Here is a 25,801-nt window from a genome sequence, read left to right as displayed (position 1 = left end):
TACACTGTTGTGCACCTTGTTTTTTTCACTTAATATACTTGGAGACTCCTCCATAACAAAATCTGAAGACCAACCCCCATTCTTTTCTGTAGCTGTATCATATTCCATTACTAACATACACCGTGGCTTACTTAAGCAGTCTCCATTTGTTGGATATTTGGTTGTTACCTGTCTTTTATTATTTAAAAAAAATGCCACAAGGAATAATCTCGTGTATAAGTCACTTTGCAGGTGTCCCAGTCACCTATTCTTGTTTCTTGACTAACTGTGAAGGAGCAGATTTTACTTTTCAATATGCAATCTGCTGCAGGTGGATACTTAGGTAAAATTCAATCAAAGCGAATTTCTTGAGAAGTGAATTGAAAAAAAAAAAAAAACTAGGCAAAATACAAGTCCACATATTTTGTTATCAGATCCAATGGGCATAAAAACTACCCTGTCAAATTACTATAAAGGTTTTAAAAAACACTATCCAAATTCTTCATTTATTTTACCCCAGAGTGGTCACAGCTTGTAGACCACACTTCGAGTAGCACTGGTTTACCCCAGGGAATTAGGTCAAAGGGGGTCATGCCTCAGTTGTTTTGCCAGATGTTGCCAGGTGCCCTTCCATGGGGTTGTATCATTTTGTACACCATCCAGCATTGTAAGGGGCTTCCCAAGTGGCGCTAGTGGTAAAGAGCACACCTGCCAATGCAGGAGACCCAAGAGGCATGGGTTCTACCCCTGGGTCGTAAAGATACCCTGGAGGAGGGCACAGCAGCCCACTCCAGTATTCTTGCCTGGAGAGTCCCCATGGACAGAGGAGCCTGGTGGGCTACAGTTCATAGGGTCGCAAAGAACTGGAGACAACTGAAGCAGCTTGGCAGGCATGCTCGCCAGCAGCGTATGAGCACCCCTTTCCCACTGCCTCCCAAGAGCTGTCATCCCACTTGGATTTGTGCAGAGCTGATAGGTGAGCAGCCTTACCTCAGTTCAACTTTTAATTTGAGTTGCTCTTATTATGAATGAGAATAGTGCCATTCATATTTTTAAGCCCTGTTTGAATTTATATTCTTTGCCATTTTTCTACTGGATTGTTGTCTTTTTCCCCTTGATTCTCAGGAATTCTTTATATATTAGGAATATTAACCCCTTGTGCCTGCTGCAAACTGCTAATCTTTTCCCGTTTGTCATTTGCCTTTTGATTTTGCTGGATATTTGTTTTTTTGGGGGGAGGGGTAGGGAGGAGTTTGCAGAAGTTGGTGATTTTTATGTAGTTAAATTTGTCAATCTTTTGTTTAATAGCTTCTGGATTTTGAGTCATGGTTCTCCACTCCAAGGTTATAAAGAATTCTGCCCACATTTTCTTCTAGTATTTTTCTGCTTTTATCCTTAACATTTAAATCTTTCATCCAGTGGAATTTTCCCTAGTTGGTGTGAGTTATGGATCTAAATTTATCTTTTTACAAATGGCTACCCACTTGTCCTAACTTCATTTATTAAAATCCCTAAGATACCACCTTTATCATTAAAATAAATTTTAAACCATTTGGGATCATAATAGAAAAAGCTCTATAATTTGTCAGTTTTGTCCAGAATACCATTACGACGGAAATTAGCTTTCAAGATATGATCTATAACTTTACATTACTGGAGCAGAGCAAACTCTTAAGTATCATAAATAAAATATAAATTTTATTTAAACAAACAAATCCTGTGGGACCACTGAGAGGTGGGCATCGCCAAGGGAGCGCGTGGTGAGAGTGAGCGTTTGCATTGCAGGTCTTCCCCAGCCTGCCTCCGGGAGCCGGCACCCCAGAGGGGTCCAGCATGATGTTCCCGGGACCCCTGGCTGTCACGCTGCTGGTGGTGCACCTCGCCAGCTCCCAGGATGTCGCCGGTGAAGCCAGCGGTGAGCAGCAGCTGTGCTCCCTGAGGGAACACCCCATCGTGGCCTTTGCAGGTGAGAGCCACTCCCCGCTGGGTCCTTTTTTGCAATAACTGTGTCCTGAAGGACTTAGGCGGGCCCTCTGCAGGGTCTCTCTGGATGTCGGAAGTCATTTCCTGTAGGGTATGAAGACTCTTCCTCTGAGGGTAGATGTAAGAGGAATGGGTAGCAGTGGGCTGGAAGATCTGATTCTGTCTCCAGACAATTCCTTCAGCTCTTTCTCCATACTTCCCTGGGGTCCTTCCCTGGAATTCCATTGCTGGAGAATGAGGCTGTGGCTGCCCAGGGTGGGGTGGCCGGGGGTTGGTGGGTCATCTTAGCTGTATCTTTTCTGTCAGCATGAGCTCTGCTTCTTGGCTTCCCTGGGGAAGAATGAGGGTGACTCACGCATGAGGGAATGCCTGGCGATCTCTGGAAAGCTTCCTTCTGCTCTAAGATGGCTACAGGGATGCCTGTCTTTGAGGCCCCGGGGGTCCCCAGGGAAAGGGGCCTTGATGACTCATCACTCCTCTGTCAAGGAAGGGCGTGAGAGTGTCCTGTTAGAGTTTTTCCCAAGCTGGGGTTTGTGAATCACTGGACATATTCGGGGGGGGGGGGTCCATAAGTTCTCAATAAGAGTTTCTAAAATGAGGATATACATTTGATGATAATCTAAAAATAAAACACAAATACCGGAGCATCTTGCAAGTTCTCCCTTGACCTGATAGCCAGTTTGGGGGTCACTAGGGGTGTTAGGATCCATCACCTATGTGGCAGCTCACATGAGGATCTGCAGATGCAGTCTCAGGGGTCCCCAGGTTCTTAAGCTTGATAAACTATCTGTGCTTTTTCCTCTTCACAATAACCCTGGCAGCGCAGCAGGGCAAGGACTCATCTCTGTTTACAAAAGGGCAGGCTGAGATGTAGATAGTTAGAGGGATTTGTCAGAGCTGGGTCTCAGTGTTGGCCTCCTGACTCCCGTCCGGGGCTCTTCCCACTTCCCGGGGCAGAGGGCAGTTGCTCCAACCTCGGGTGCCCTGGCAGCCCATCCTTGAGATTCCACACAGCCAGCTTAGAGGGGCAAGATAGAAACTAGAGTGGAGAAATGAATCCATGAGACCCCCAGGCATGGGATCTGGGGGGTGGGGAAGGCAGTATGGATAGGAGCTGGGGCAGGAAGGTGGGGAGGCTGGGGGCCTTTCAGATGTGTGGGATTCCCAGCTGTGGGCTGGCTCCTGCTAAGGGAGGTGGGTTTCCAGCCGTCTTCTCTGTGCTGTCTTGTTGGAGCTGGGATCCGAGGCTTTGAAGGCTTAAGTGGATTAAAGTAAATTAGCAGTGTCCTTAAACCTACAAAACGCACGCACACCCTTAGACTTCTGATGGCTCCTGGCGTGCTGGTGGCTGTTGCTGAAGGGAAGGACCAAGGAGCAGGATTCTGACGGTGGCCTTGTCATATGAGAACCCCCTGTGGCCGCTCCTAATGAACCCTTTCTTCTCAGGGGCTTTGCTGGGGCATGGCTGGATCTGGGAGCAGAGATAGCGGAAGGAGAGCAGGGCAGTCCCTGTTGCCCAGCCAGGCTGGTCTGTATTGATACAAACTGGGTGTGATGGGAGGAGGGTGGAGAGGTGTAAAGACATGTTCCTTAAGAACTTGGCTTCCTTGACACCAGTTCTGATCTTCAGCTGTAAAGTGCTTGAATGAAAATGACTTCCCACACCACCTCCTTTCAGAAGGAAGGAATGAGGTTAGAGTGCCACAGACAGTTGACGTGGGGTGACAGGAATTCCCTGAGTCCCAGGAGAGGGGAGGTGGTCTGTCATCCTGGACTGACAGCCCCGGAGAGTGGACTCATCTTTGTTTTCCCTCCACAGGCCTTCTGGTCTCCCTGAAATTCAACCCTTCCCTCTTTCTGACTACTTTGAGTTTTCCTGTCTATTCACCACATTTTTCTTCAACCCTAGACCCAATACCTAACTCTAGGCACAGTGCTGAACTTTGTGGGGCCTCAGAGGTAAACGAGAGTTTCCTTTGAGTACTCCTGTTTCTTGTTCCTTAAATGTCACTCCCTCTGGTCCCCCAGTGCAGTTAGTCCTGGGCCAGGGCTGGTCCTCTTGTCCACCTCCCCCATCCTTTATTTCTGCAGGGCACACACTAGGGACTCCATTCTTATTAGGTGACTATTCCGGGTGATGCCGTATTCCAGTTGCCATAATCCAGCCCAGCACCAAGCCCCAGCTTCTGGGACCCCCTCAGATGTTACACTTTACTTCTGACTGATCAGTGAGCTTCTAACCCTGTAGCTCTGAGTTTCCCTCTGCCCTGACACCTGGCTGATCTGTGAATAACCCCTAAATACCCCCTGAGGAGCTGCCACTTGCAGAATCTGACAGCCGTGTTTCTGTTTTGTAAGGTTGAATTTTCTCCTGTTGGTTTCTTTTCAGGGGCCCCACCTGTGTTTCTCTCTGGCCTGCATGTTATTCTTTTCACAGCAGCTTGGCCTTTCTAGGTGGCAGGGAGAAGCCAGTATGGGGTTAATACTAACAGTGGTTAATCCACAAAGTGGGTAATTGAATTGACTATAATTAAAATCACAGGCGCGTCATGGAGAATGTCATTTTTCTCTTAAAGTCACCATCCAAAGCCTTCACTGCACACGGTGGTCAGAACGTGCTTGGTGTTTTAACGACAGCTTTCCCTCTGGTCCTCTTTGCCTGTTTAATAAGAGGAAGCTGGCTCCCTTCCCAAGACGGCTCCCCCAGGATCACCACGCTGAGCCCGCTGCATCTCCTCCCTCGCTCCTTCCCTCTTGCCCTTGTCAGTCACTTCAGGGTAAGGAAGAGGGTCAGAAACTGAAAGGGACCCCTCCTCCACCCCACCTCCCACTGTCATCCTGGCTCCTGCCCCATTTCCTCTTCCTCTCTCCTCACCTTAAGAAAGGGCTGTAATGAAGGTTGAGCTGAGCCATCTCCAGATGGAGTTTCTCCTGGTTTGCTGCAGATCAGTCATGCCATCTCTTCCTCTCTTCAGCATCTGGGACATCCCTGTCAGAAGGGAAGAAGGGGATTAAAGTGCGACTTGTTGCTCTTATTGGAGAGCACCCAGTATACTGGGGACAGGCAAACCCTTCACATACACACACACCACCCGGAAAACAGATGAGCACATTCAGAGCAACAAAAACATACAATGTGAATGGAACTGGAAGTGTAGAGAGAACATAGAACAAAATAAGATCAGGGTGGAGAGGTTATAATCCAGGAAGGCTTCCTGGAGGAGGAGGACCCTTGGCTTAGTCTCTAAGGTACTATGATATCCTATCTGGATTTTTGAGAGTGGCACTGAGATCAACTAAAAACCCAGCCTAATTGACTCCAGATCTACTCCCTATTTTGAGATCGCCCAGATGCCACTGCAACTTCATGATGGCTCATGCCAGTCTATAGCCCTATGCTGAGGGCAGAGGCAGACACAAAGGGTCTGCTTCATTTTGTTGCAGAATTTCTTTCTTCTCCTTTTTTTTTTTTTAATGGTGCATATCACAGTTTTCTGAAAAACATCCAACTTGCAAAACCTTCAGTTCTCCAGGGAGCGATTAAGTGTTTGCCTGTCATGCAGAAATGAAGGGCTGCTTTTACTCTGTAGTTGGAGGGATAATGAGCTATGATTTATTTCCCTTGGATTGCACACACACACACACACACACACACACACCCCCTGCACTCTCCCCTGGGCCTTCTGGGAGCCAGTTACTAATATACTGTGAGGAAGCAAACTCAGGGCCTCCTCACATTTTCCCACCATCTTTACCCTACCAATGTGAAGGTTCCTCTGCCCACAGCATTCTCTCTTCACCAGCCAGTTCCCTCACATTCATGAGGAAGAGGCTGAAAGAAAGCTGTGGAGGGGCTGTGAGCCCAGATGGGGGAAGTGAGCTTCCATTTGGAGGGAAAGTTATCTGGGCACTGTTCCCCGATGTACCCTCCCATGACCACTGCCCCATCCATCCAGAGGGCTGCAGGGTCTCCTCTGCCCACCCAGTCCTCATGAGAGACTTTGGCCTTGGCTGGGATGATCCTCCTTGGAGACAGAGATGGACACTGTCCACCCACTCTCCCTTTCTTCCACCTCTGTGGAGTCTTGTCTGAAAACCTGAGTCTTCTTATACAAAAGACAGTTGACAATTATTCACACATTTGGTCAAATACTTCTGGGTACTAGGCAGAGGCTAGAGATCCCAGAAGCAAGATCTTCCTTGTCCCCGAGGGCAAACTACCAGGTTAGACACCCAGTGAGATAGGGGCTTTGATGGCAGTCAGGTAGAGGTCTATCACCTTGTGTGGCGGAGTCAGAGAAACCTTCTTGGAGGAGGTGGGGTGAGGATGGGGACAAATAGGAGCTGTTGCACTGAGGGATAATAGAATTGCAAAGGTTATCAAGCTCTTGTGGGACAGATCTGGAGATGTGCCCTGGTTGAGTGTGGCTGGGGTAGATAGTTTGAGAGGGAATGTATAAGCTGAAGCGTCATTCTTTCAGTGGATGACTAGATAACTAACGCGCCAGGCATTCATTCATTGAGAGGACAGTGGGGCCAGAAACCAAACGCCGTCACAGGAGTTGTGTCTTTGCCCAGAGGAAACTGGGCACTATTACAGGGTTCTAAGCTGGGGAGTGACACAACTAAAGTTGCATATTAGAAAGATGGCTTGGCTGTCTTGTGGGAAATGGAGGGACAGGAGTGGAAGGTGTACTGGTTAGGATGCTGTTGACAAGAGATGACGGTAGCTTGCCTGGGGGATAGGGTGCAGAGGGCAAGATGGCTGGATTTCAGAGGATAGGATTTGTCAGTGTGTTTGGTGTGGCTGGTGAGGGTCTTGAGGAGTCAAGGATGGTTACAGGTTTTCTTTGTGCAGCTAGGGGATGGGTGGAGCCCTTCTTTGAGCTAGAGAGCAAAGCAGGAGCAGTGACAACACCCCTACTCCCTGTCCCCTAGCTGTCTGCTCACAGAGGTGGGCAGGTAGAGCCCAGATCTAGGGTGCCCCCACTTCACTGCAGCCTTTCCGTTCTTGGGTCCAACGCTGGCGCAGCTGGGAGCCCCTAGTCCAACAGTAACTGAACAACTGCCTCTCCCTCCCCCAGATCTGAAGCCATGGGTCTCTAACTTCACCTACCCTGGAGCCCAAGATTTCTCCCAGCTCGCTCTGGATCCTTCCAGAAACCAGCTCATCGTGGGAGCCAGGTAATGAGGTACAGGAGTGTTGGGGCCAGGGCTGGGGGATGGATTCCAAGCACACTGAGCAGAGGCAATATTATTTGGGATGACCCTCTGTGGGCAACCCCTCGTCCTGGGTCCCTGTTCCTCTCTACCAGACACTCTCTCTGTGCCTGAATGCCTGTCCCCCAGCAAAGGCAGCATTGAGGGAGTGACAAGGAAGTAATGGCCACATCTCAGCAAGCCGCATTTCCCAGGGTCTGGCATTTATTGAGGGCAGGAATGCCTGCTGTCAACCTCCTAGCCAGCATCCCAGCCATCATGCCAGAACCTCCCTGGTGTCCTCCCTGGGAGCGCCACGCAGAGAAGGTGCCCCCTGCTGGCCGGCTGGCTGCCTGCACCTGGGACACGGGACACGGGCCGTGTGCTTTTATGAAGGACCTCCCGGTTGCCATATCAGTTAGCCCCAAGGCCCAGGTCCAGTATTTAGGGATAATACATATGGAAACTTTGCAGACTAGGAGGAGAGAAATCTCACAAAATATAGACCACCAGCTCTGGCTGGGAAGGGAGCTTAGAGATGGTTTGTTCCAATAGGACCAGCAGCAGCACCACTGGGGAAATTGTTAGAATGCAACTTCTCGGACCCTACCTGATGAGTCAGAAACTCTGGAGGTGGGGCCCAGCAGCCTGTGTGTAAGCACGCCCTCCAGCTGAGCCTGGTGCACGCTGAGGTTTGAGAATCACAGACCTAATCCAGTTGCTCTCAGTTTAAATAAGAGGAAGCAGAGGCCCAAGAGGGGAAGGTGACCTTCCCAAGATCACATAGCAAGATAGCAACAGAGTCTGGGGTTAGAATCCAGGCCCCCTAACCTCAGGGTTCGAGGCTTTCTGCCAGCCTATGTTACCACCTCCAGCTGCACTGGTGTTTCTCAGAAGCTCTCTGCTCTGGGAATCCTGATTGAGCAGGTCTGGGGCAGGGGAGGACAGCCAAGGGGTTGGACGCCTCAAGGTTGCACTCTGTAGCTGACCAGCCTTGACTTTGGGGCTCTCCTGAGTGGCCCCACCCCTTCATTTGCCATGTGAAAAGGAGGACAGAGCTCTGGACCAGATGAGCTGTGTTCTTGTCCTGGGTGACCTTGACCTGTGAGCCTCAGTTTCCTCATCTGTAAAGTCTGGGTTACAGTCTCTGGGCTGCCGACATGACAGGGCTATTAATAAGCTATGGTTTGTAAAGCAATTATCATTCAATAAGAAATATATTAATAAAAAAAGAAGAAGCTGGGGTTGAATGCATTTTATTTTTCTATTTTGAAATTATTATTTTGTATCAGATATGTTACAATATAACATTCAGAAGGTACAAAAGGGAAAAACAGAGCCACCTCCCACGCAAAACACTAGGTAGGACCCCTCACTGGAGGCATGCTGTGTGTGAGTTTGTGTGTCCTCTCTGAGGTAATCTCTACATGTACAAGTATCTAAGAGTATGGACCTTATTTCCGTAGCAAAGAGAGTCATTGTTTTACTTTTTATTTGAGGATAATGGTAGATTTGGGCTTCCTAGGTGGCTCAGCGGTAAAGAATCCACCACGATGCAGAAGCCTCAGTAGATGTGGGTTTGATCCCTGAGTCAAGAAGATCCCCTGGAGGAGGGAATGGCAATCCACTCCAGTATGCTTGCCTGGAGAATCCCAGGAATAGCAGAACCTGGAGGGCTACAGTTCATGGGGTCTCAAAGAATCGAATACGACTAAAGCAACTTAGCATTCATGCAATGGTAGATTTACTTGCAGTTCTAAGAAATAATACAGAGAGATCCCATCCTTATACCCTTCACCCAGTTTTCCCCAGTGGTAACAGTTTGCCTAACCATAGTACAACGCTGCAGTCAGGAAACTGGCATTAATGCAATTTTCCCACCTGATTCAGGATGCACTAGTTTTACATATGTAGCTTTTAGAATCCTGATGCCTTTGAAATAAGTGAAACAGAGAAGGACAAACACTGAATGTTATCATTTATATTTGCAATCTAAAAATAAAACAAATGAATGAATATAGGAAAACAAAAACAGACTCACAGATATAGAGAACAAACTAGTGGCTACCAGTGAGGAGAGGGAAAAAGGCAGGGGTGGTGGTAGTGAGATAGGAGTAGGGGATTAAGAGAAACTACCATGTATAGAATAAATAGGCTACAAGGATATATTGTACAGTGCAGGGAAATAAAGCCAATATTTTAAATGGTGTATAATCTATAAAAATACTGAATCACTAAGTCATACCCCTGAAACTACTATAATATTGTAAATCAACTAGACCTTAAATAAACAAATAAATAAATAAATCCTGATGCCTTTGCTCTGAACCTTGTGGAAACATTTTGAAAACTGCCATTCATTCCGTACCTGGCATATCTCAGGCACTATTTTATGTATCAAGTATGTGATAAAATATCTAAGTGAAAGTGTTAGTTGCTTGGTCGTGTCTGACTCTTTGCAACCCCATGGACTGTAGCCCACCAGACTTTTCTGTCCATGGGATTCTCCAGGCATGAATACTGGAGTGGGTTGCCATGCCCTTCTCCAGAGGATCTTCCTGACCCAGGGATCAAACCCAGGTCTCCTGCATTGCAGGCAGATTCTTTACCATCTGAGCCACCAGGGAAGCCCGCAAGATATGTGAAACATGTAATAAATCATCTAATCTTCACCATAAATAACCCCAGGCAGTAGGTTCTGTGATGATCCCCACTGTATGTATGGACCAGAAAGCTGGGAGGGTGAAGCTGCCTGCCTGTGCTCACGCTGTCCTCCCTGGTCCGCTCCGTCCCCCTTACCTTCACCTGGTTATGCCTGCAGAGAACCCTTTTTCTAGGATCATCTTTCCTTCCTCCTTCTCTTTTGCCTGACAATTTCCCACTTCTCTGTAGGACACCCTGGGTCTCTGGAATTCAGGGTAGAGAAATTTTTTATTCATTTATACCCCTCCTTGTTCCGTAAAGGGTTTAGGGTGGGTCAGGCTATAGAAATTTCTCTCTGTTCTCATCTCCCAGAAGAACAAACTTCCAGTTGTGATAAATGATTTTTAATGGGATAAAAATGAATAAAGTGATGCAGTGTTTCCCTTAATTTTTTAAAGCTGTGAGCAGATGTCTGTGTTACCTGAACAGACTGCGGGGGCAGAGCCATAAGCTGGAGTCCATCTGTCCCCAGCCTGGGCGGGGGGTGGGGGTGGGGGTGCAGGGGAGAGGCCTGGGGAGGGATGTCGGAGGCCTGAAGCCAAGGTCCCCTGGCCAGGCCCTCCAGGACAGCAAAGCAGCCGAGTAGGTCCTGGGCTTGGAGCCAGAGGTATCTCCTTCAGGCCCTTGGATCCATTCAGCAGGGACCCTTCCCTCTGTTTCTGGCCCACTCCACAACCTTTCCTCTCATTTCTCAGCACAGCTTAGGTAGGCCAGAACTTTCTAAAGTAGTTATTCCAAAAACTTCAGGAACCAAAAGAAGAACAGCCAAAAGAAGATAAAAGAAGGAAAGAAAATTCTTAGGGAAAATCAAAACTTTATATCTGTTTCACATTAATAAAGCCTTTTAACATGCATCACATCATTCCTGTCTCCATGGGTCTTATGAAATAAGGAAGACAGGCGTTAGCTTCTCCATTTTACAGATGCGGACACTGAGGCCCTCAGAAGGCCCCCAGCAAGTGGAATTCTCCCTGTCTCTGCAGCAGGGTCTCTGTCCCTGCTGCAGGGTCTACTCTGTGAGCCCGTATTCACTTCCATGTGGTTCTCTGACCTGGGGGTCCTGCCACCCTCCAGGTCCACCCACAGTGCCTGAGGGTCTCCAGGGGCACATGAGTCTGGTTTTCTATCCCACCTCTCCCTCATACTGTCTCTCTGACTTGGTCCATTTACCCCAGCTGTTTGCTCATCCGTAACATGGCGTTTTCTCTCTGCTCCCTGGATGGCTGTGCAGATTAAATGAGCTAATGAAGGTAAAGCTCTCCCTGGGGCTGGCCCACCATCGGCCCTCTGCAGTTGGCACCTAGTCCTGACACCCAGTCCTGGCACCCGGAGGCAGGAGCCAGAAAGCCACTTCCTGGGGACCTGCCTGTAGAGCCAGCCTGACTTATGGCCTCTGTTTCTGTTTTCACAGGAACTACCTCTTCAGACTCAGCCTTGCCAATGTCTCCCTCCTTCAGGTACATTTGCTTCCCTTCCCTGAAATTTTCCTGGTGTTTGGGGGCTGGGGCCAGGGCAGCACAAGGAGTGAGATTCAGAATTCAGCCCCTAGGGTTGAAAACAGGAACCCTGTGCTTTTGTCAGCGGCGTGGACTCACCCTAGCTGTCGGGATGACAGCTGAGAAGGTATTTGGGAGTGGGGTCACGGCCACGTAAACATAGGGGCATACACGGGGCTCCTGCATTGTGAGAACAGGAGCTGGGGGCTCCTATTTGCCTGGACTGAGGGGCTCCAGGATGCAGGACTTCCACTAGAAGCAGTGGAACGGCTGGTCATTATAAATGCAGAGCCTAAATCTACAGGAAGATCCCTGCGTTTGGGTCTTGAGGGGAAGGGTGTCCCTCTTAGCTTGGCCTGAGTAATCCCATTCTAGCTTAGCATTTTCACTGAGCTGTGATTGATTTATTATCTGCTGCCAATGACTCCCCAAGCATAATTCCCTAAGTGCTTTGGGAGGCATTTTAATGGGACTCCTTGATCCAGAACATTTATCCCAGATTGAGAAACAGATGCCAAATCATCTCCGCAGAGGCTGAACATTCTAGAGAAAGGAAGGCCATCTCTTCATCTGAGAGCCTCAGTTCCTGTGTCCAGGGGAGGCTTGCTGGTCTCCAGTGATGGGGAGTTCATTGAGTGCTTACTGAGTATCACAAGTGAGCTGGAGGCAGAGGGGCTATAGACACACTGATCTCTGTCCCCTAGGACTCACAGTACAGCCAGAAAAAAAGATGATGAGTGATACACAAATCTAATTAGAGAATGGTTGTTAGTATATGAGGCTATTTGGTACAGGGTTTCATTACAAAGGAAAGTTGGAGAAGGGGAGAACTCCTTGGTGAGCTAGTGTGATATTCTGGTCTAGTTTCTTCTAGAAACTGTTCTAGACCCCCAGGGCCACTGCAGCTGGTAGCCACAGAGGAAGCATAAGGGAGCAAGAAAAAAAAAAAAAGTGACCATCAGGAGGGAGAGCCCAAGAAGAACTAGAGAAAATGGAAAAGAAATGCCATTTATCTATTTATGGTAAACATTAATAAACATTTACTGAATAACTACTAAATACTGGGTGCAGTCCTAGTATTTGAGATCCAAAGGTGAACCAAGCTCAGTCCTTGCCTCAAGAAACAAGCATATAAGTTATACATGATTCCCTTTACTGGATGGGATATGTTCCTGGGGCCTGGGCTGGAGCAAGGTAGAGTAAATGCCTAGAGGCAGCATCCCACAGCCTGCCAGCGTGGTCGGTCAAAGGAACCCAGCCAGAGCCTAGGGTCCAAGTGGCTTTCATGGAAAATGAAGCCAAGATGCCGAGCCCCACAGGCCAGAGTCTAGGGGAAGCCAGTGCATAGATGGTCCAAAGTGGGTGGGAGGAAGCAGCTCCAGGGGTCCTTCCCTGAGTCCAGGCAGTTGGTTTTTTATTAAGTTCCCATGGTCTGCAAATGAAGGTCTTCTGGGAGCCAACTGAGGAAAGGTAAACAGATGCACAGAAATAATGACAGTGCTGTGGGAGGCACGTCGGAAGGGGTACATGCTGGGTGCAGTGGTAGCCCAGAGGCACAAGGAACCCTCAGCTCAGCAGGGTCTGAAAAGCTTTCCCAGAAAGCTGCCTTTGGGCTGGAGCTAGAAGAATGGAGGTTGGCCAGGTAGCTAAGGAGGAGACACAGAGATGTGAAGTAGCATGAAGCACGGAGTGGGGCAGTATGGGAGGATCACAGGGTAGGTGTGCAATAATGATGGGAGATGAGGCCCAGGATGAGAGAGGCTGTACCACAGAGGGTCTTCAGAAGGATCCATATTTTATTTTGAAGGTATAAAGGTTTAAGCAGAAAAGTGATATGATTATGTTTAGTGTTCCAATCACCTGGTCCATGCAGAGAACGGATTAGTGGAGGAGCTAGTTAGGAGAAACTGCAGTAAGGTGATTAATGGGGAGAATTGAATTAAGGCAGCAGAGTGGGGATGGAGAGAAGACAGGAAATGATCTTCGGGTGACAGACACCTACAGAGTCACAGCATCACACAGCTCCAGAGAGGACTGGGTGTGTTGTCTTCTGTGTGAAGGTGACCCCTGGAGTTGGGAAGGAGACAACCCTGGGGGGCTTAGCAGAGGCTTGGACCACAGTGGTGTCACCTAGGCTTCTGGTTGCAGAGCTGAGTAGCATAAACCAGGAGTTGACTGGAGCTAGCCTGACTCTAGACACTGGTTTTCTCTTGGGTGCCCACTAGAATCACTGGGGGAGCTTTCAAAAAGCACTGATGCCTGGATCCTATCCTCAGAAATTCTGTTCTAGGGTACGGCTGGGCACTGGGATTTTTAAAGGCTCCCAGATGATTCCTATGTGCAGCCAGATTTAGGAAGCACTGCTCTAGGATGTTAAGGAGACCCTTTTTATAGATATCGCCCAACTGGTTTGGCTTCCCCAGGTGTCCTTGACAGCTGACCAGCAGGTCCTGGGTCCCCTACCTTACCAGATGTTAGGACTTTCTAGCTTGATGCTGAGGCCTGATGTTTGGTTCATTCAGCTCTGAGTGAATCTGGTCTCACCATGGAAGGTATCTTCTGCCAGCCCCATCACTCATGCTTGAGGCAGGGACTGGGCCTCAGGGGCTTTTCTGAAGGGCCCTGCACACCAGCCACAAGTGCACCAGGAGCTGGTTTTACCACCTTCCCAGGGTGTATCTTAGGGGCCTGAATCCAGGAGTTCAGGTCGGATTCTTTGTAAATAGAACCTAGGAGATAAATAAATGCATTTCATGTTCACATCCTCACTTCTCCACCATAGGGGGACCCACCTAGCCACAAAGAGGAGGGAACAACAGACAAGTTGGAGGGGGCCGTCCAGCATCACCTTGGCTAGGCTGGAGGTAGACCACAGCATCTGGTCTCCTTTTCTCTGATGAGAAAGCCATCCCTTATGACCATAAAAGCTGGACTTCATTGAGTGCTCCTCCATTGCCCTACCTGGGGCTTTGGGTCCCTTTTTATATTCAGCATCTGCTATCATAAGTGGCTCACAACTAAGGGCCAAAAATGAGCTACACCACTTTCCTGATAGGATGAGACAGGGCCAAGGCCTCCCCGCTCCCCAGTGCAGCTTCCTTGACTGTCTTTACTGCCTGGGGTATGCGCAAGGTTGTAACTCTCCTTTACAGCCAACTGCTCCTCCCACGTGGCCCCAGGATATGATTTAACCAAACTTACATGGCAGTGTTTTATTGATAGTTTAAATAATTAACATCCCTTAAAGAAAAATCTAAATGCAAACTGTTTATGCAAACTAGTGTCCATTAAAAGGAATTCTAAGTACCTAAGCCCTATTAAACAATTTGTGTAAACTACTGTTCCTCAAAAAAATAGAAAAACTCAGCTTCCTTCCCAATTCTCCAAGCAGCAAGATTGGAGCGATGCAGGTGGCAGCAGAGATGGGAGGGTATGTGTGTGCAGTGTGTATGTGTGTGCATGTGCTTATGTGTGTGTGCACTCCTGTGCTTGCAGAAGGGGAGGGGAAATCAAATCAGCTCACCAGTGATTGTTATCTTTCAGTGTAACTTAATAAGCTGTGTGGGAAAGAAAAGGTGGCCAGTAGTCAACAGTGTCAGGGGGCTGCTGAATGGTAAGCTTACTTGGATTTGTCAATCAGAAGACCATGAGCCACCTGTGCCAGAGCAGTTCCGGAGGATGACGTGGCTGGAGGCCTAATTGCTATGGATTTATGGTCTTGGGCTGCCACATGTCCTGCAAGTGCAGAAATGAGGACTGTGATGTACATAAGCAGCAGGACGCATATGGGGCTTTGTTTGTGCCTGGGCAGATGGTGAGGCTGATTCTGAGCTCTTTTCTAGTTATCTGCACATTGTCCAAACTAGGCTGGCAGCTCCAGAGTTGTTTGAAGTCTAAACTCTGCTGAGTGGTGGACTTAACGCTCAGACGTTTTCATTTTCAGCCATTGTCTCTGGTGTCCAGGGGAATTGTTGAATCTATAAGGAGATTATCCAGTTCCTGGCTCTCTTGACTGCTTTCTCCCATAGCAGAAAATCATGCAGTTTCTCTTTACTAGAGATTGCTATCCTGGAATTCCTAGTTTAAAGTATTCTGTGTGGTCGATTGATTATACACATCTTATTTCCACTCCTTCACAAAATTCCACTAAAAGGACAATGAGAAATTTAAAATGATACAGATCTGCAATGACAGAGAGAACAAAAGAGATGTCAGTAGAGAAAAGATTAAATGCATTCTGGGGAGGTAGAAAGTGGATGGAGCAAATCATAACTGATGTAGTGGAGCAGAACAGTTTATAAAGGGAGATATAGCAGAGAAGTAAGATGACTCCCCAGAATGCCTCAGAAATTAGTCTGTTGGGTATTGTGGAATGTGAGGATGAGGTACAAGTCTAAAAGGGGGACATGGTTGAAATTATCTAAATTAAGAAGCTAGAACCTACATCTCCTGTCCCATCCCACACAGTAATCCCTTCCTCCATTTTACCCCTCCCCAATAAAGGAACCCTGGAGAAGGAAAAGGCTACCCACTCCAGTATTCTGGCCTAGAGAATTCCATGGACTGTATAGTCCATTAGGGTCACAAAGAGTCAGACAGGACTGAGCAACCTTCACTTCACCTTACTTCAAAAAAGGAAAACTAAGGCTTTCTTTAAAGACCCAACTAGTGAGTCTTCAAATCTGGAGACTCCAGGAAAGGTGAAATCTCACCAATGGGGTATGGGACTAGAACAATATTTCTCCTTTTTCTATTTTTGTGCAGTTTATTTATTGAAGAAACCTAGCCATTTGTCCTATAGAGTTTCCCACAATCTAGATTTTGCTGACTGTAGTCCAAGTGGTATAATTTAACATGTTCCTCTGTTCCCTGTACCATCTGTAAGTTGATTCTTAGATCTGAAGACTTTATCCAATTTAGATTCTGGCAAGATCGTTTCAGAGATGTTAGTGTGTATTTTTTTAGGAGGTGCATAGTATCTGATTTTCTCTGTATTTTTTTTTTTAATGTTCACAGTCACTGATGCTTGTTACCTAGATATATTAATTCTTTAGGTTACAATGCATTAGCCAGACTACCTTTACAAGGGAAAACTTCCTATGTACTGCTTGATTAGCTGATGATACAGCCGTACAGAAAGACAAGATAAATGTTTGATACTCTGTCTTTATTCACCAGTTTTCAAATAAGGAACAGGCTTTGTAGTATCTGTCAATGATGATTAGTGAATTTTATTATTTTATTGCTGTTTTTACTACAGACTCATGGCTTTAAACATTGTGGATGTTTCAACCTATTGCAGTTGTCTCTCATGACTATCCCATCTTTTGCCAGTGAGGAGCCTCTTCAAGTTGACTCCTATGACACTATGACCCTAGCGGTTTTTTATTGCTTTCATATTAGTATGAAGTGATATTCTAGGCTCACCTTGTACATTTCCTATCCTAGATCTGGAATTAACTGTTTCTCTAAGAAAACTTGATTCCTTTCAGTGGGAAATGGTTAGTGATTTATTTTTAAATATAAATAGCCAAAACTCACCAGACATTTGAGGAAGGCCTACAAAGTCAAGGAGAAAGATAAAAACAAACAAGCAAACAGAATGAAGGAAGCTGTAAGAAACAGGGATAATGCAAGAAATACAAGAAAACACTTTTGAAATTAATTCTAAAAACTAGAGTTTTCTGAGATATAAAATTATTTTGTTTATAAAACATGAAACAAAAAATGAAAATTTAAGGAGTGATTGGACAAATAAAAATTGAAGGATTAGAAGATAAAGTTGAAGAAAAATCTTTCAGAAATTAGAGCAACAACAAAAAACAAGAAATGAAAAGCAGGAGAGAAATAAATAACTGAAAACTAGAGGATCAGTTTATAAGGGCGAACAGTGGATTGGATATAATAAGCATTACTAAAAAGAGAACAGAGGAAAAGATAAGGAAGACATTAAGGATGAAATAACATACGAAAATTTGCCAAAACAGAGGATGAGTCTTCACATTGAAAGGGTTGACTGAGTTCCTAAAAGAGACCTGCACTAAAGCACATCAGTGTGAATTTCAGTATACTGTTATCAAAAAGATGATTCTAAAAGTTTCTAGCATTCTTTTCTAAAGTGAAAGAGAAAAAGGTCACTACAAAAGATGGGGACTAAGAATTACACCAGATTTCTCAATAGCAACACTGGAATCTAGAAGACAATGGAGAAATAAATGTCTTTAAAATTCTGAGTGAAAATTATTTTCACCTTAGAATTCTGTACCAAAACAATCAATCAAGTATGAAGATAGAATGAATCAGACATGCAAGAATTTTTAAAAATTGATCTACCATGTTCCTTTTCATAGGAAGATACTGAAGATGTGTTCTACCAAAATAAGCCAATAATTCAAGAAAGAGGGAAACATGGGATTCAGCAAACAGGAGAGGAGAGGAGGTAAGTCCCAGGTTAACAGCCAAACAGGAGGACCAGTCCATCCTGGGGCAGGAGGCAGGAGGTTGGGGCAGGAGAAAGACAATGGGAATTAATAGGTTATTTGAACATTTGTGTGTACAGTTAGCAAATAATATTGAGAGAGAATGTTGGACATTTGGGAAAATTCAGTAATAGGTACATTACAAAACAAGCCAATGAAGAAAATCAAGACACCTACTCAGCCCAGGAGAAATAAAAAGTTGGTCAAGAATGGAAACCTTGTCAGAATAGGCATATTTCACTGATTCTCAGAGGCATACGTTTTCACATTTTACTGAGTCTGAAATCAGGCCACGGCTTTCTATCAAAGGCATTTTATAGTCACCGTTGGCAGACTGCAGTCTTGATGGAGTTGTCTCTAACTGTACAGGCCTGAACTTGTTCATTACTCCTGGTATGCTCAACCAGCAACAGCAAGCCACTGACATTTCGGTGCTCAAACCATTTAAGGATCACATGAGGAGGGACTGTGAGTCTTGGTTTGTCAGAAACCTTCTGTGGACACCTGCTGATAAGATCAAGAAAGCACCAGCATCCAACCTGTCAAGTGGGGGCAATAACTTGAAAGAAAATTCTGGAAACCAAAGAGAAATATTCTTGAAGAATTGCTGCATCACTGGCTTCCTGGGCAGTTCACAAAACGATGGTCTAAAACAAGCAAACAAAACAACAAAAAATGAGCACTGATGATGGAATAGAAAAGGGACTCAGAAGAGATGAACACTCTGAATTCAAAGAAGGTTTAAAAATACTTAATAAATTTTGCTTACAGTTTTCTTTTTGTATGCATAAAACTAATATATGATTAAATATATATCTAAGTAAAAACACTTCCAATAAGCTTACATTAAAAATTTAAGTAATAAATGAATTTGCCAACATGTTTTCTTTCTGAGTGATTCATATTACAATCAATGGTATCTTACATTCAGTCAAATCTGAGGTTCTAGTTGGTACCAGTGAATAATTTTCACAATGATATAAATAACAGTGTTGATTTTAAAGAGTTAAATAATATATTAAAATATTAAATAATTTATATTACATAATTATAATGGGAGGATAGGAAGAAGAGAGGGGTGGGGGAGAATGGAGATGGGTAAGTAGAAAAAAATTTTCACCTCCATAACAGGAGGTCAGAAGATGAAGTCTGAGATTGATACATATTTTTGAGAAATTGGATTTTTGAAAACATATATAGAAAAATCAGTTCAGTTCAGTTCAGTCTCTCAGTCGTGTCTGACTCCTTGCGATCCCATGGACTGCAGCACGCCAAGCCTCCCTGTCCATCACCAAATCCCGGAGTGGAGTTTACTCAAATTCATGTCCATTGAGTTGGTAATGCCATCCAACCACCTCATCCTCTGTCGTCCCCTTCTCCTCCTGCCTTCAATCTTTCCAAGCATCAGGGTCTTTTCAGATGAGTCAGCTCTTTGCATCAGGTGGCCAAAGTATTGGAGTTTCAGCTTCAACATCAGTCCTTCCAATGAATATTCAGGACTGATTTCCTTTAGGATGGACTGGTTGGATCTCCTTGCAGTCCAAGGGACTCTCAAGAGTCTTCTCTAGCACCACAGTTCAAAAGCATCAATTCTTCGACACTCATCTTTCTTTATATAGAAAAATAAAAGAGTCTAAAATAATTGTCCTTGGGAAATGGGATTGGTGTGTGAGAGGAGTTGTTGCTGGAGTCTTTTAAATTATTTTTTCATACTATTTAACTTTTTCAACTCTGTGCATCATTACTTTGATAAAAATAATTTTTGAAATAAAATAAAAATAAATAAAATGACTCAAGCCGGTTCTGTGCTGTAATCATTATAAATGTACATATTCTTTTCAGGCCATATGTTCTAACTTTTGGTTTGAGAAACCTACTCACAGTGAGAGGCTGCAAGATGTAACAGAGAGAGCTTAGTTCCAGTGTCCGTTGTCTGGGTTTGCATCTTGCGTTTGTTGCTTACCAGCTTTGTGACCTTGGGAAAACTGTTCAGTCTTTCTGAGCTTCATTTTCCTCACCTGTAAAATGAAGAGAGAGGTGTATCAAGTGCCTGTCCCAGTGCTCAGCTCCGTGTGACTTTGTCTAACATCTTTCGATTGTACACACCTATCCCCCATGAGCCCCCAACCCTCACAGTGGGATTCCTATCCCCTTAGAAAAAAAGTTGACTCCTTTAAAGTGCCCCTGTGCTCAGGGACCCCAAGGCCCCAGTGGAGCCCCTTTGTCCACACTGTCCCCCTTGCAGCACAGTCCCACTGTCCAGAGTTTGAAGCCTGGACATCTGCAGTGTATGTGGGTCTTGTGCTTTTCTGCCCCTAGAGGCCCTGAGTTTGCTTATGTCCCTTTTTCCTTTCACATCAGGCTCAGTTTGGGAGCTGATAGGTGCTGAGTATGACAATGGCTCTCTTGTTCCTGTCCAGGTGAAGCCCAAGACTCTGTGTCCAGATGCCAGGGAGATTTGCCTTTCTCCAAGGAAAGTCTAGGAACAGAGGCCTGAGCTCCAGGCATGGCATGGCAGGATGAGCCCAGTCTGGTCATCGGTCTGATGGGACCACAACCAAACTTGCCACCCAGCTCCCAAATCTGGGGTCTGCCGGAGTCAGCTCTCCCTCTGCCCGGGGCACTGGGGCTGCAACTTTGGACAGCAAGGAACAGCTCTGCCACTCTAGCTCCTGCCACCCCTTCCCCTCCCACATCCTCAGTTCAGTTCAGTTTAGTTGCTCGGTCATGTCCGACTCTTTGCAACCCCATGAATTGCAGCATGCCAGGCCTCCCTGTCCATCACCAACTCCCGGAGTGGAGTTTACTCAAATTCATGTCCATCGAGTCGGTGATACCATCCAGCCATCTCATCCTCTGTCGTCCCCTTCTCCTGCCCCCAATCCCTCCCAGCATCAGGGTCTTTTCCAATGAGTCAACTCTTTGCATGAGGTGGCCAAAGTATTGGAGTTTCAGCTTCAGCATCAGTCCTTCCAATGAACACCCAGGACTGATCTTCTTTAGAATGGACTGGTTGGATCTCCTTGCAGTCCAAGGGACTCTCAAGAGTCTTCTCCAACACCACAGTTCAAAAGCATCAATTTTTCAGTGCTCAGCTTTCTTCACAGCCGCACATCCTAGGCCCTAGGAATTCAGTAGACAGTGACTGCAAGCCTAGAAGGCTTCTGTTAGAAATTAAAAACAAGTGGGTTTTTTTTTTTTTTTGCTCGTTTGGATGGAGGAGCTGCTTGCTCAGGGCTCCCTCTCTCAGGACAGGTAGGCAGTTCACGTTTATACATGTGACCCAGAAATATGTAATGGACCACACTCCGGGGCTGACATTGCCTGGATGTGAAGGGTGTCTTTCCTCCCCAGTTGCTCTTCGGTGGCTGGGGTCTCAGGATGTACAGGTAGAGTAGATGCAGGGGAAAGAGGCTTCCTGTGTGGGGACAACTCTGTTGTCATGCCAAGGGCACTTAAGAACACGAAATGTCCTCTGGGTCCCCGAAGTGAAGCTGTGTCCCCCAAACATCATTCCACAATAGAGCATGAGTGATGCTACAGGGAAAGAAGGAAGCTGCCTGCACAGAGGTGGACCGAGGGTAGCAAGCAAAAAAGGGAAAGTCCTGGGTCCTTGAGACAGTGGGATAAAGAGGAAAAAAGCACACATAGCTTTTGAACCAGGAATGGGGGTTCCAGTCTCTGTCTCCCACATCCCAGCAGCAAGTCATAGAGGCAGGGTTGCACTTGGCAGGTCTAGCCTTTCCACCTTCTCTGCCTCCCATTCATTTAAGGAACGTCTGGCACATAACTGAGGCATGTTTCCTGTCTCCTACTCAGGGCCTGGGGTGGGACTGAGGGTCCTCCTTGGCCACTCACATCTCCCCAGCTGACCTGAGGGAGGAAGGGCAGGGGAGGCCCCAGCCCAGAGCTGCATGGGGACGATGGGGGATGAAGGGGTTGTTACTCCAGGTCTCCTCGACCCGAGCAGGTGTGGAGGGTGTTGGGCCGAGAGGATGTCTCTGGGTAAGGAGGTCTGGCAGCCTTGCTGGGCCTGCAAGGATGTTGTGAGAGGAACCTTACCCTGCAGGCCGTGGCTGGCCGTCTCCCAGCGCTCTGTCTTCTCCAGCCAGGCCACTGCCTGCCCTGGCTGTGAGTGACACAGCCGTGTGATGTCTGTGTGCTCCTCCCACAGGCCACAGAGTGGGCCTCCAACGAGGACACGCGCCGCTCCTGCCAAAGCAAAGGAAAGACCGAGGTAGGTGGCCTTGGTAGGCAGGGGCCTGACTTGGAGCTGGCGGGAGGCCCACAGTGCTGGGGACAGAGGGCCGCTGTGTGGGAGGCCCAGCCTGGAGGAGCCAGAGGCTCCTGGTGAAGTCAAGAAGGCAGCCTGAGTGTCTGAGTGGGCGGGGAGGCAGAGAGCTAGCCTGGGAGGGAGGGATCGGGGAGGGTGACAGTCACAGATGCTACCTCAACTTTGGAGTGGGGTGCATCTGGGGCAGAGCAATGCTCTCGAATATCTGTGGCACAGTGGAGTGAGGGAAAGACACCTGGCTCCACAGTTGGAGAGCTTGTCCCTCTGTTGCTTCTCCTTTCTTGCTTCAGGAGGAATGTCAGAACTACGTGCGAGTCCTGATTGTCACTGGCCGGAAAGTGTTCATGTGTGGGACCAATGCCTTTTCTCCAGTGTGCTCCAGCAGACAGGTGGGGGCTGCATGGGGTCAGACAGACAGAGGTTCTCTCACTGAGGCACACAGCCTCAGGATGGAGCTGCCAGTTCAGCACGTAAACCAAAGCAAAAAGGATGCCCAATTAGATTCGCATTTCAAATTAAAAACAGACATTATTTTAGTATAAGTATATCCCATGCAAGATTTGGGATATACTTATGCTAAAAATTATTCATTGTTCATCAAAATTCAGCCTCACCTTGGGGGGTCCTAACTCTGGGAACAGCCTCTGCCCTCCATGATGACTGCTCCCTCAGAGGGGGGCGATGAGAAGGAGGTGGAGGGAAGGAGGGGTCCAGAAACACCAGGGACCCAGGAGAAAGCAAAACTCCGGGGGAAGAACAGACAGCCCCAGGGCCTCAGGAAAACAGCCCCATCTCCCCATTGTCCCCAGGTGGGGAACCTCAGCCGGACGGTGGAGAAGATAAATGGTGTGGCCCGCTGCCCCTACGACCCGCGCCACAACTCCACGGCTGTCATCTCCTCCCAGGGGGAGCTCTATGCTGCCACGGTCATTGACTTCTCAGGTCGGGACCCCGCTATCTATCGCAGCTTGGGCAGCCGGCCACCGCTTCGTACCGCCCAGTATAACTCCAAGTGGCTTAATGGTAAGGAGACCCAGCCCTAGGGCTCCCCTGGTTCTAACCCAGCCTGCCCACCCTGACCCCCATCAGCTTCCTTCCTGCCCAACCAGAGTGGGGCAGACCTTTGCCTAAGGACCACAGCAAGTCAGAGATGGACTCTGGATGAAATCACTGATGTCCTGAGGACCCAGAGTAGATGGGGGGCAGACTATGAAGGGAGAGTTAGGAATTGATGAGGAGGAAAGGTTACAGGAAAGAAGAGATTGGGGGATGGTATTAGGAGTTTCTTGCCCTTTGGAGTTGAATCCCTGATTCTCCATTAATGAGCAAATGACCTTAAGCAAATACTTGACTTCTCTTGAGCAAATACTTGAGACCACAATGATCTCATCTGTAATATGGGGACAATCATAGTATGTACCTCATAACTTGTTAAGAGGATCCAGTGGGCTAATTCATATAAAGTACTTATAGCGGTGTCTGGTGCACAAGTGAGTGCTCAGTCATACATGTTAACTATCATTGTAACTGCAGGGTTAGCGCCCCCAGGTCACCAAGCTGGCGGGGGGTGTAGGATGCCCATCTAAGGAAATGGAAGTGGTCTAGTGCTCCCAACTCTGTCTTCTTCCTCCCTCGTGGCCGGACCCACCTCTTGTTCCTCTTCTGTCCCCAGAGCCAAACTTTGTTGCAGCCTATGATATCGGGCTATTTGCGTACTTCTTCCTGCGGGAGAACGCGGTGGAGCACGACTGTGGACGCACTGTATACTCTCGTGTGGCCCGCGTGTGCAAGAACGATGTGGGGGGCCGCTTCCTGCTGGAGGACACTTGGACCACGTTCATGAAGGCCCGGCTCAACTGCTCCCGCCCGGGCGAGGTCCCCTTCTACTACAATGAGCTGCAGAGTGCCTTCCACCTGCCCGAGCAGGACCTCATCTACGGGGTCTTCACCACCAACGTGTGAGTCCCTGCCTTCCCCCCCTACCCTCCCCTGGATGTAAGGGACCGGCTCTGACCTGCCTTCACAGCCTGGTGGCCTCGGGCAAGTCCCTGTCCTCATTTCTCTTTCTGTAAAATGGGGATGGCCATGCCTTCTGCCCTGGGTCCTTTGAGGATTTTGTGGCTTGCTGCCTCTAGAGAGGTGAGCACTTGTTCTGGGTTGCTGTGATGGGCAGGCCTAGGCCAGATGTGAGGAAAATAAAAGGAGCTGGATTGTGACTCCATGAAAGACCTTCCTGGGGATGAAAGTGCAGCAGGTTGCCTTTGATGAGGGGCTGACAGCCCTGGGAGGGTCCTCCAGATGCCCACAGGAGACGCTCAGAGACTCCACCCTTCCAACTTCAGGACTCTAGGATCCCACTAAACCTAACCAGTAGAGTCTTGTCACAATCCTGACTGCCCTGGAAAACACAGGCTGGGAATTAGAAGGGTAACCCCCCACTGAGATCATGAGTCTGTCCTCCACTGCCTCCTTCTGTGTACAGGCTGATCCATTCAGGTGACTTTTGTACAGAGAATGCTGAATGGGCAGCAAAGACCAAGAAATGAATTTGCTGTCCAGCATGCTGAGGGGTGTTCTCAGTAATGACATCAGAAACATAGGAAGCAGAGAGTGGTGTTTGCTTACCTAGGGCCCAGCTAGCAGCACTGGATGAGAGCCAGATTAGCCACAGAATGGATGGTCTAGGGGATGGACAGGGGGAGGGGAAAGCAGGGAAGCTGGAGCAGAGAAGCCATCCAAGCTAGGGCACAGACATGCGACACAGCCATGTGCTGTGAGCTGGGAGCTGACAGCTGGGACTTAGTGACCAGTCCACTGTCAGCAGTAGAAGGTAGGCAGCTGTGAGCAAAGGGCAGGAGTCACTGGAAAGGCATCAAGGGAAAATAGCAATGTTAGTATAAACTTCAAATTGTTTATGTATTTTGTGCCTTCTTCATGTCCCCGGTTCTTATCAAATGGAGGTGAGAGTGGGAGACACGCCAGTGAGCAAGAGCAGACCTGACTCTGCCCATAAGGAGCTTACGTTCTCGAGGGTCATTATTAAATGCCCAGTTTTAACTGCAAGAAAATCTACAGAGGGAAAGGGCAGTGTGCAGAGAAGCTGCACTATGATCACTATGGAGGGGTGATGATCAGGGAAGGCTTCCTGTAGGAAGTGATATCTATAGGATGACTGGGAATTAACTAAGGGACAGGAGCATTCCAGCCTGAGGGAACAATATGCACAAACTTTGGAGGTGGGAAAAATTGCTTGAGGAACTAAGAGGAGACCTGTGTAGCAGGAACCGGGTGGGTGAGGAGGAGAAAGACACAAGAGTTGGCTGAAGGGCAGACATAGGAGGAATTTTGATGGGAGGGCCTTTAAGGATTTTGATCTTTATCCTAAGGGTAAGGAGAAGTTATTGGAGGGTTTGAAGCAGGACGAAGGCTAGCTCAGATGTGCATTTGGCAAGTCACTCTAGTTGCCGCGTGCAGGATGGATTAGAGGAAACTGGACACGCTGCAGGGACAGTGTGGTGTCCTGAGAGAGAGTGGGGACTGCGACCACGCAGAGGGGGAGTGAAAGGCACATATTTGAGAGAGGGACTAAGTGCAGAGAACAACCTGGTAACATTTGGTGTACTGGTAGCCTCTCTCCAAACTATCCACATCAGACTCAGAGAAACATT

At 47.5% G+C, this 25,801-nt stretch overlaps 1 protein-coding gene across 3 annotated transcripts in view; it reads left to right on the top strand.

The window, feature by feature from the left end:
- SEMA5B (semaphorin 5B) overlaps positions 1–25,801 on the top strand; it is a 123,288-nt gene that overhangs the window by 82,421 nt on the left and 15,066 nt on the right. Inside the window, exons 2-8 of one of the 3 annotated variants that reach the window (XM_065943237.1) lie at positions 1,765–1,945; positions 7,047–7,146; positions 11,276–11,321; positions 22,014–22,076; positions 22,427–22,522; positions 22,943–23,156; positions 23,806–24,091. In XM_065943237.1, coding sequence (XP_065799309.1) covers positions 1,813–1,945; positions 7,047–7,146; positions 11,276–11,321; positions 22,014–22,076; positions 22,427–22,522; positions 22,943–23,156; positions 23,806–24,091 — 938 coding nt within the window. In that variant the 5' untranslated portion in view covers positions 1,765–1,812. Of the gene's footprint in view, positions 1–1,764; positions 1,946–7,046; positions 7,155–11,275; positions 11,322–22,013; positions 22,077–22,423; positions 22,523–22,942; positions 23,157–23,805; positions 24,092–25,801 lie in introns of those variants that run through there. The other 2 variants (XM_065943235.1, XM_065943238.1) reach the window with 2 other exon arrangements.

Source organism: Muntiacus reevesi, chromosome 8 (genome assembly GCF_963930625.1).
Source record: "Muntiacus reevesi chromosome 8, mMunRee1.1, whole genome shotgun sequence".
NCBI lineage: Eukaryota > Metazoa > Chordata > Mammalia > Artiodactyla > Cervidae > Muntiacus > Muntiacus reevesi.
Note: the sequence above shows the minus strand (reverse complement) of the source record. Positions and strands in the feature narration are given on the sequence as shown.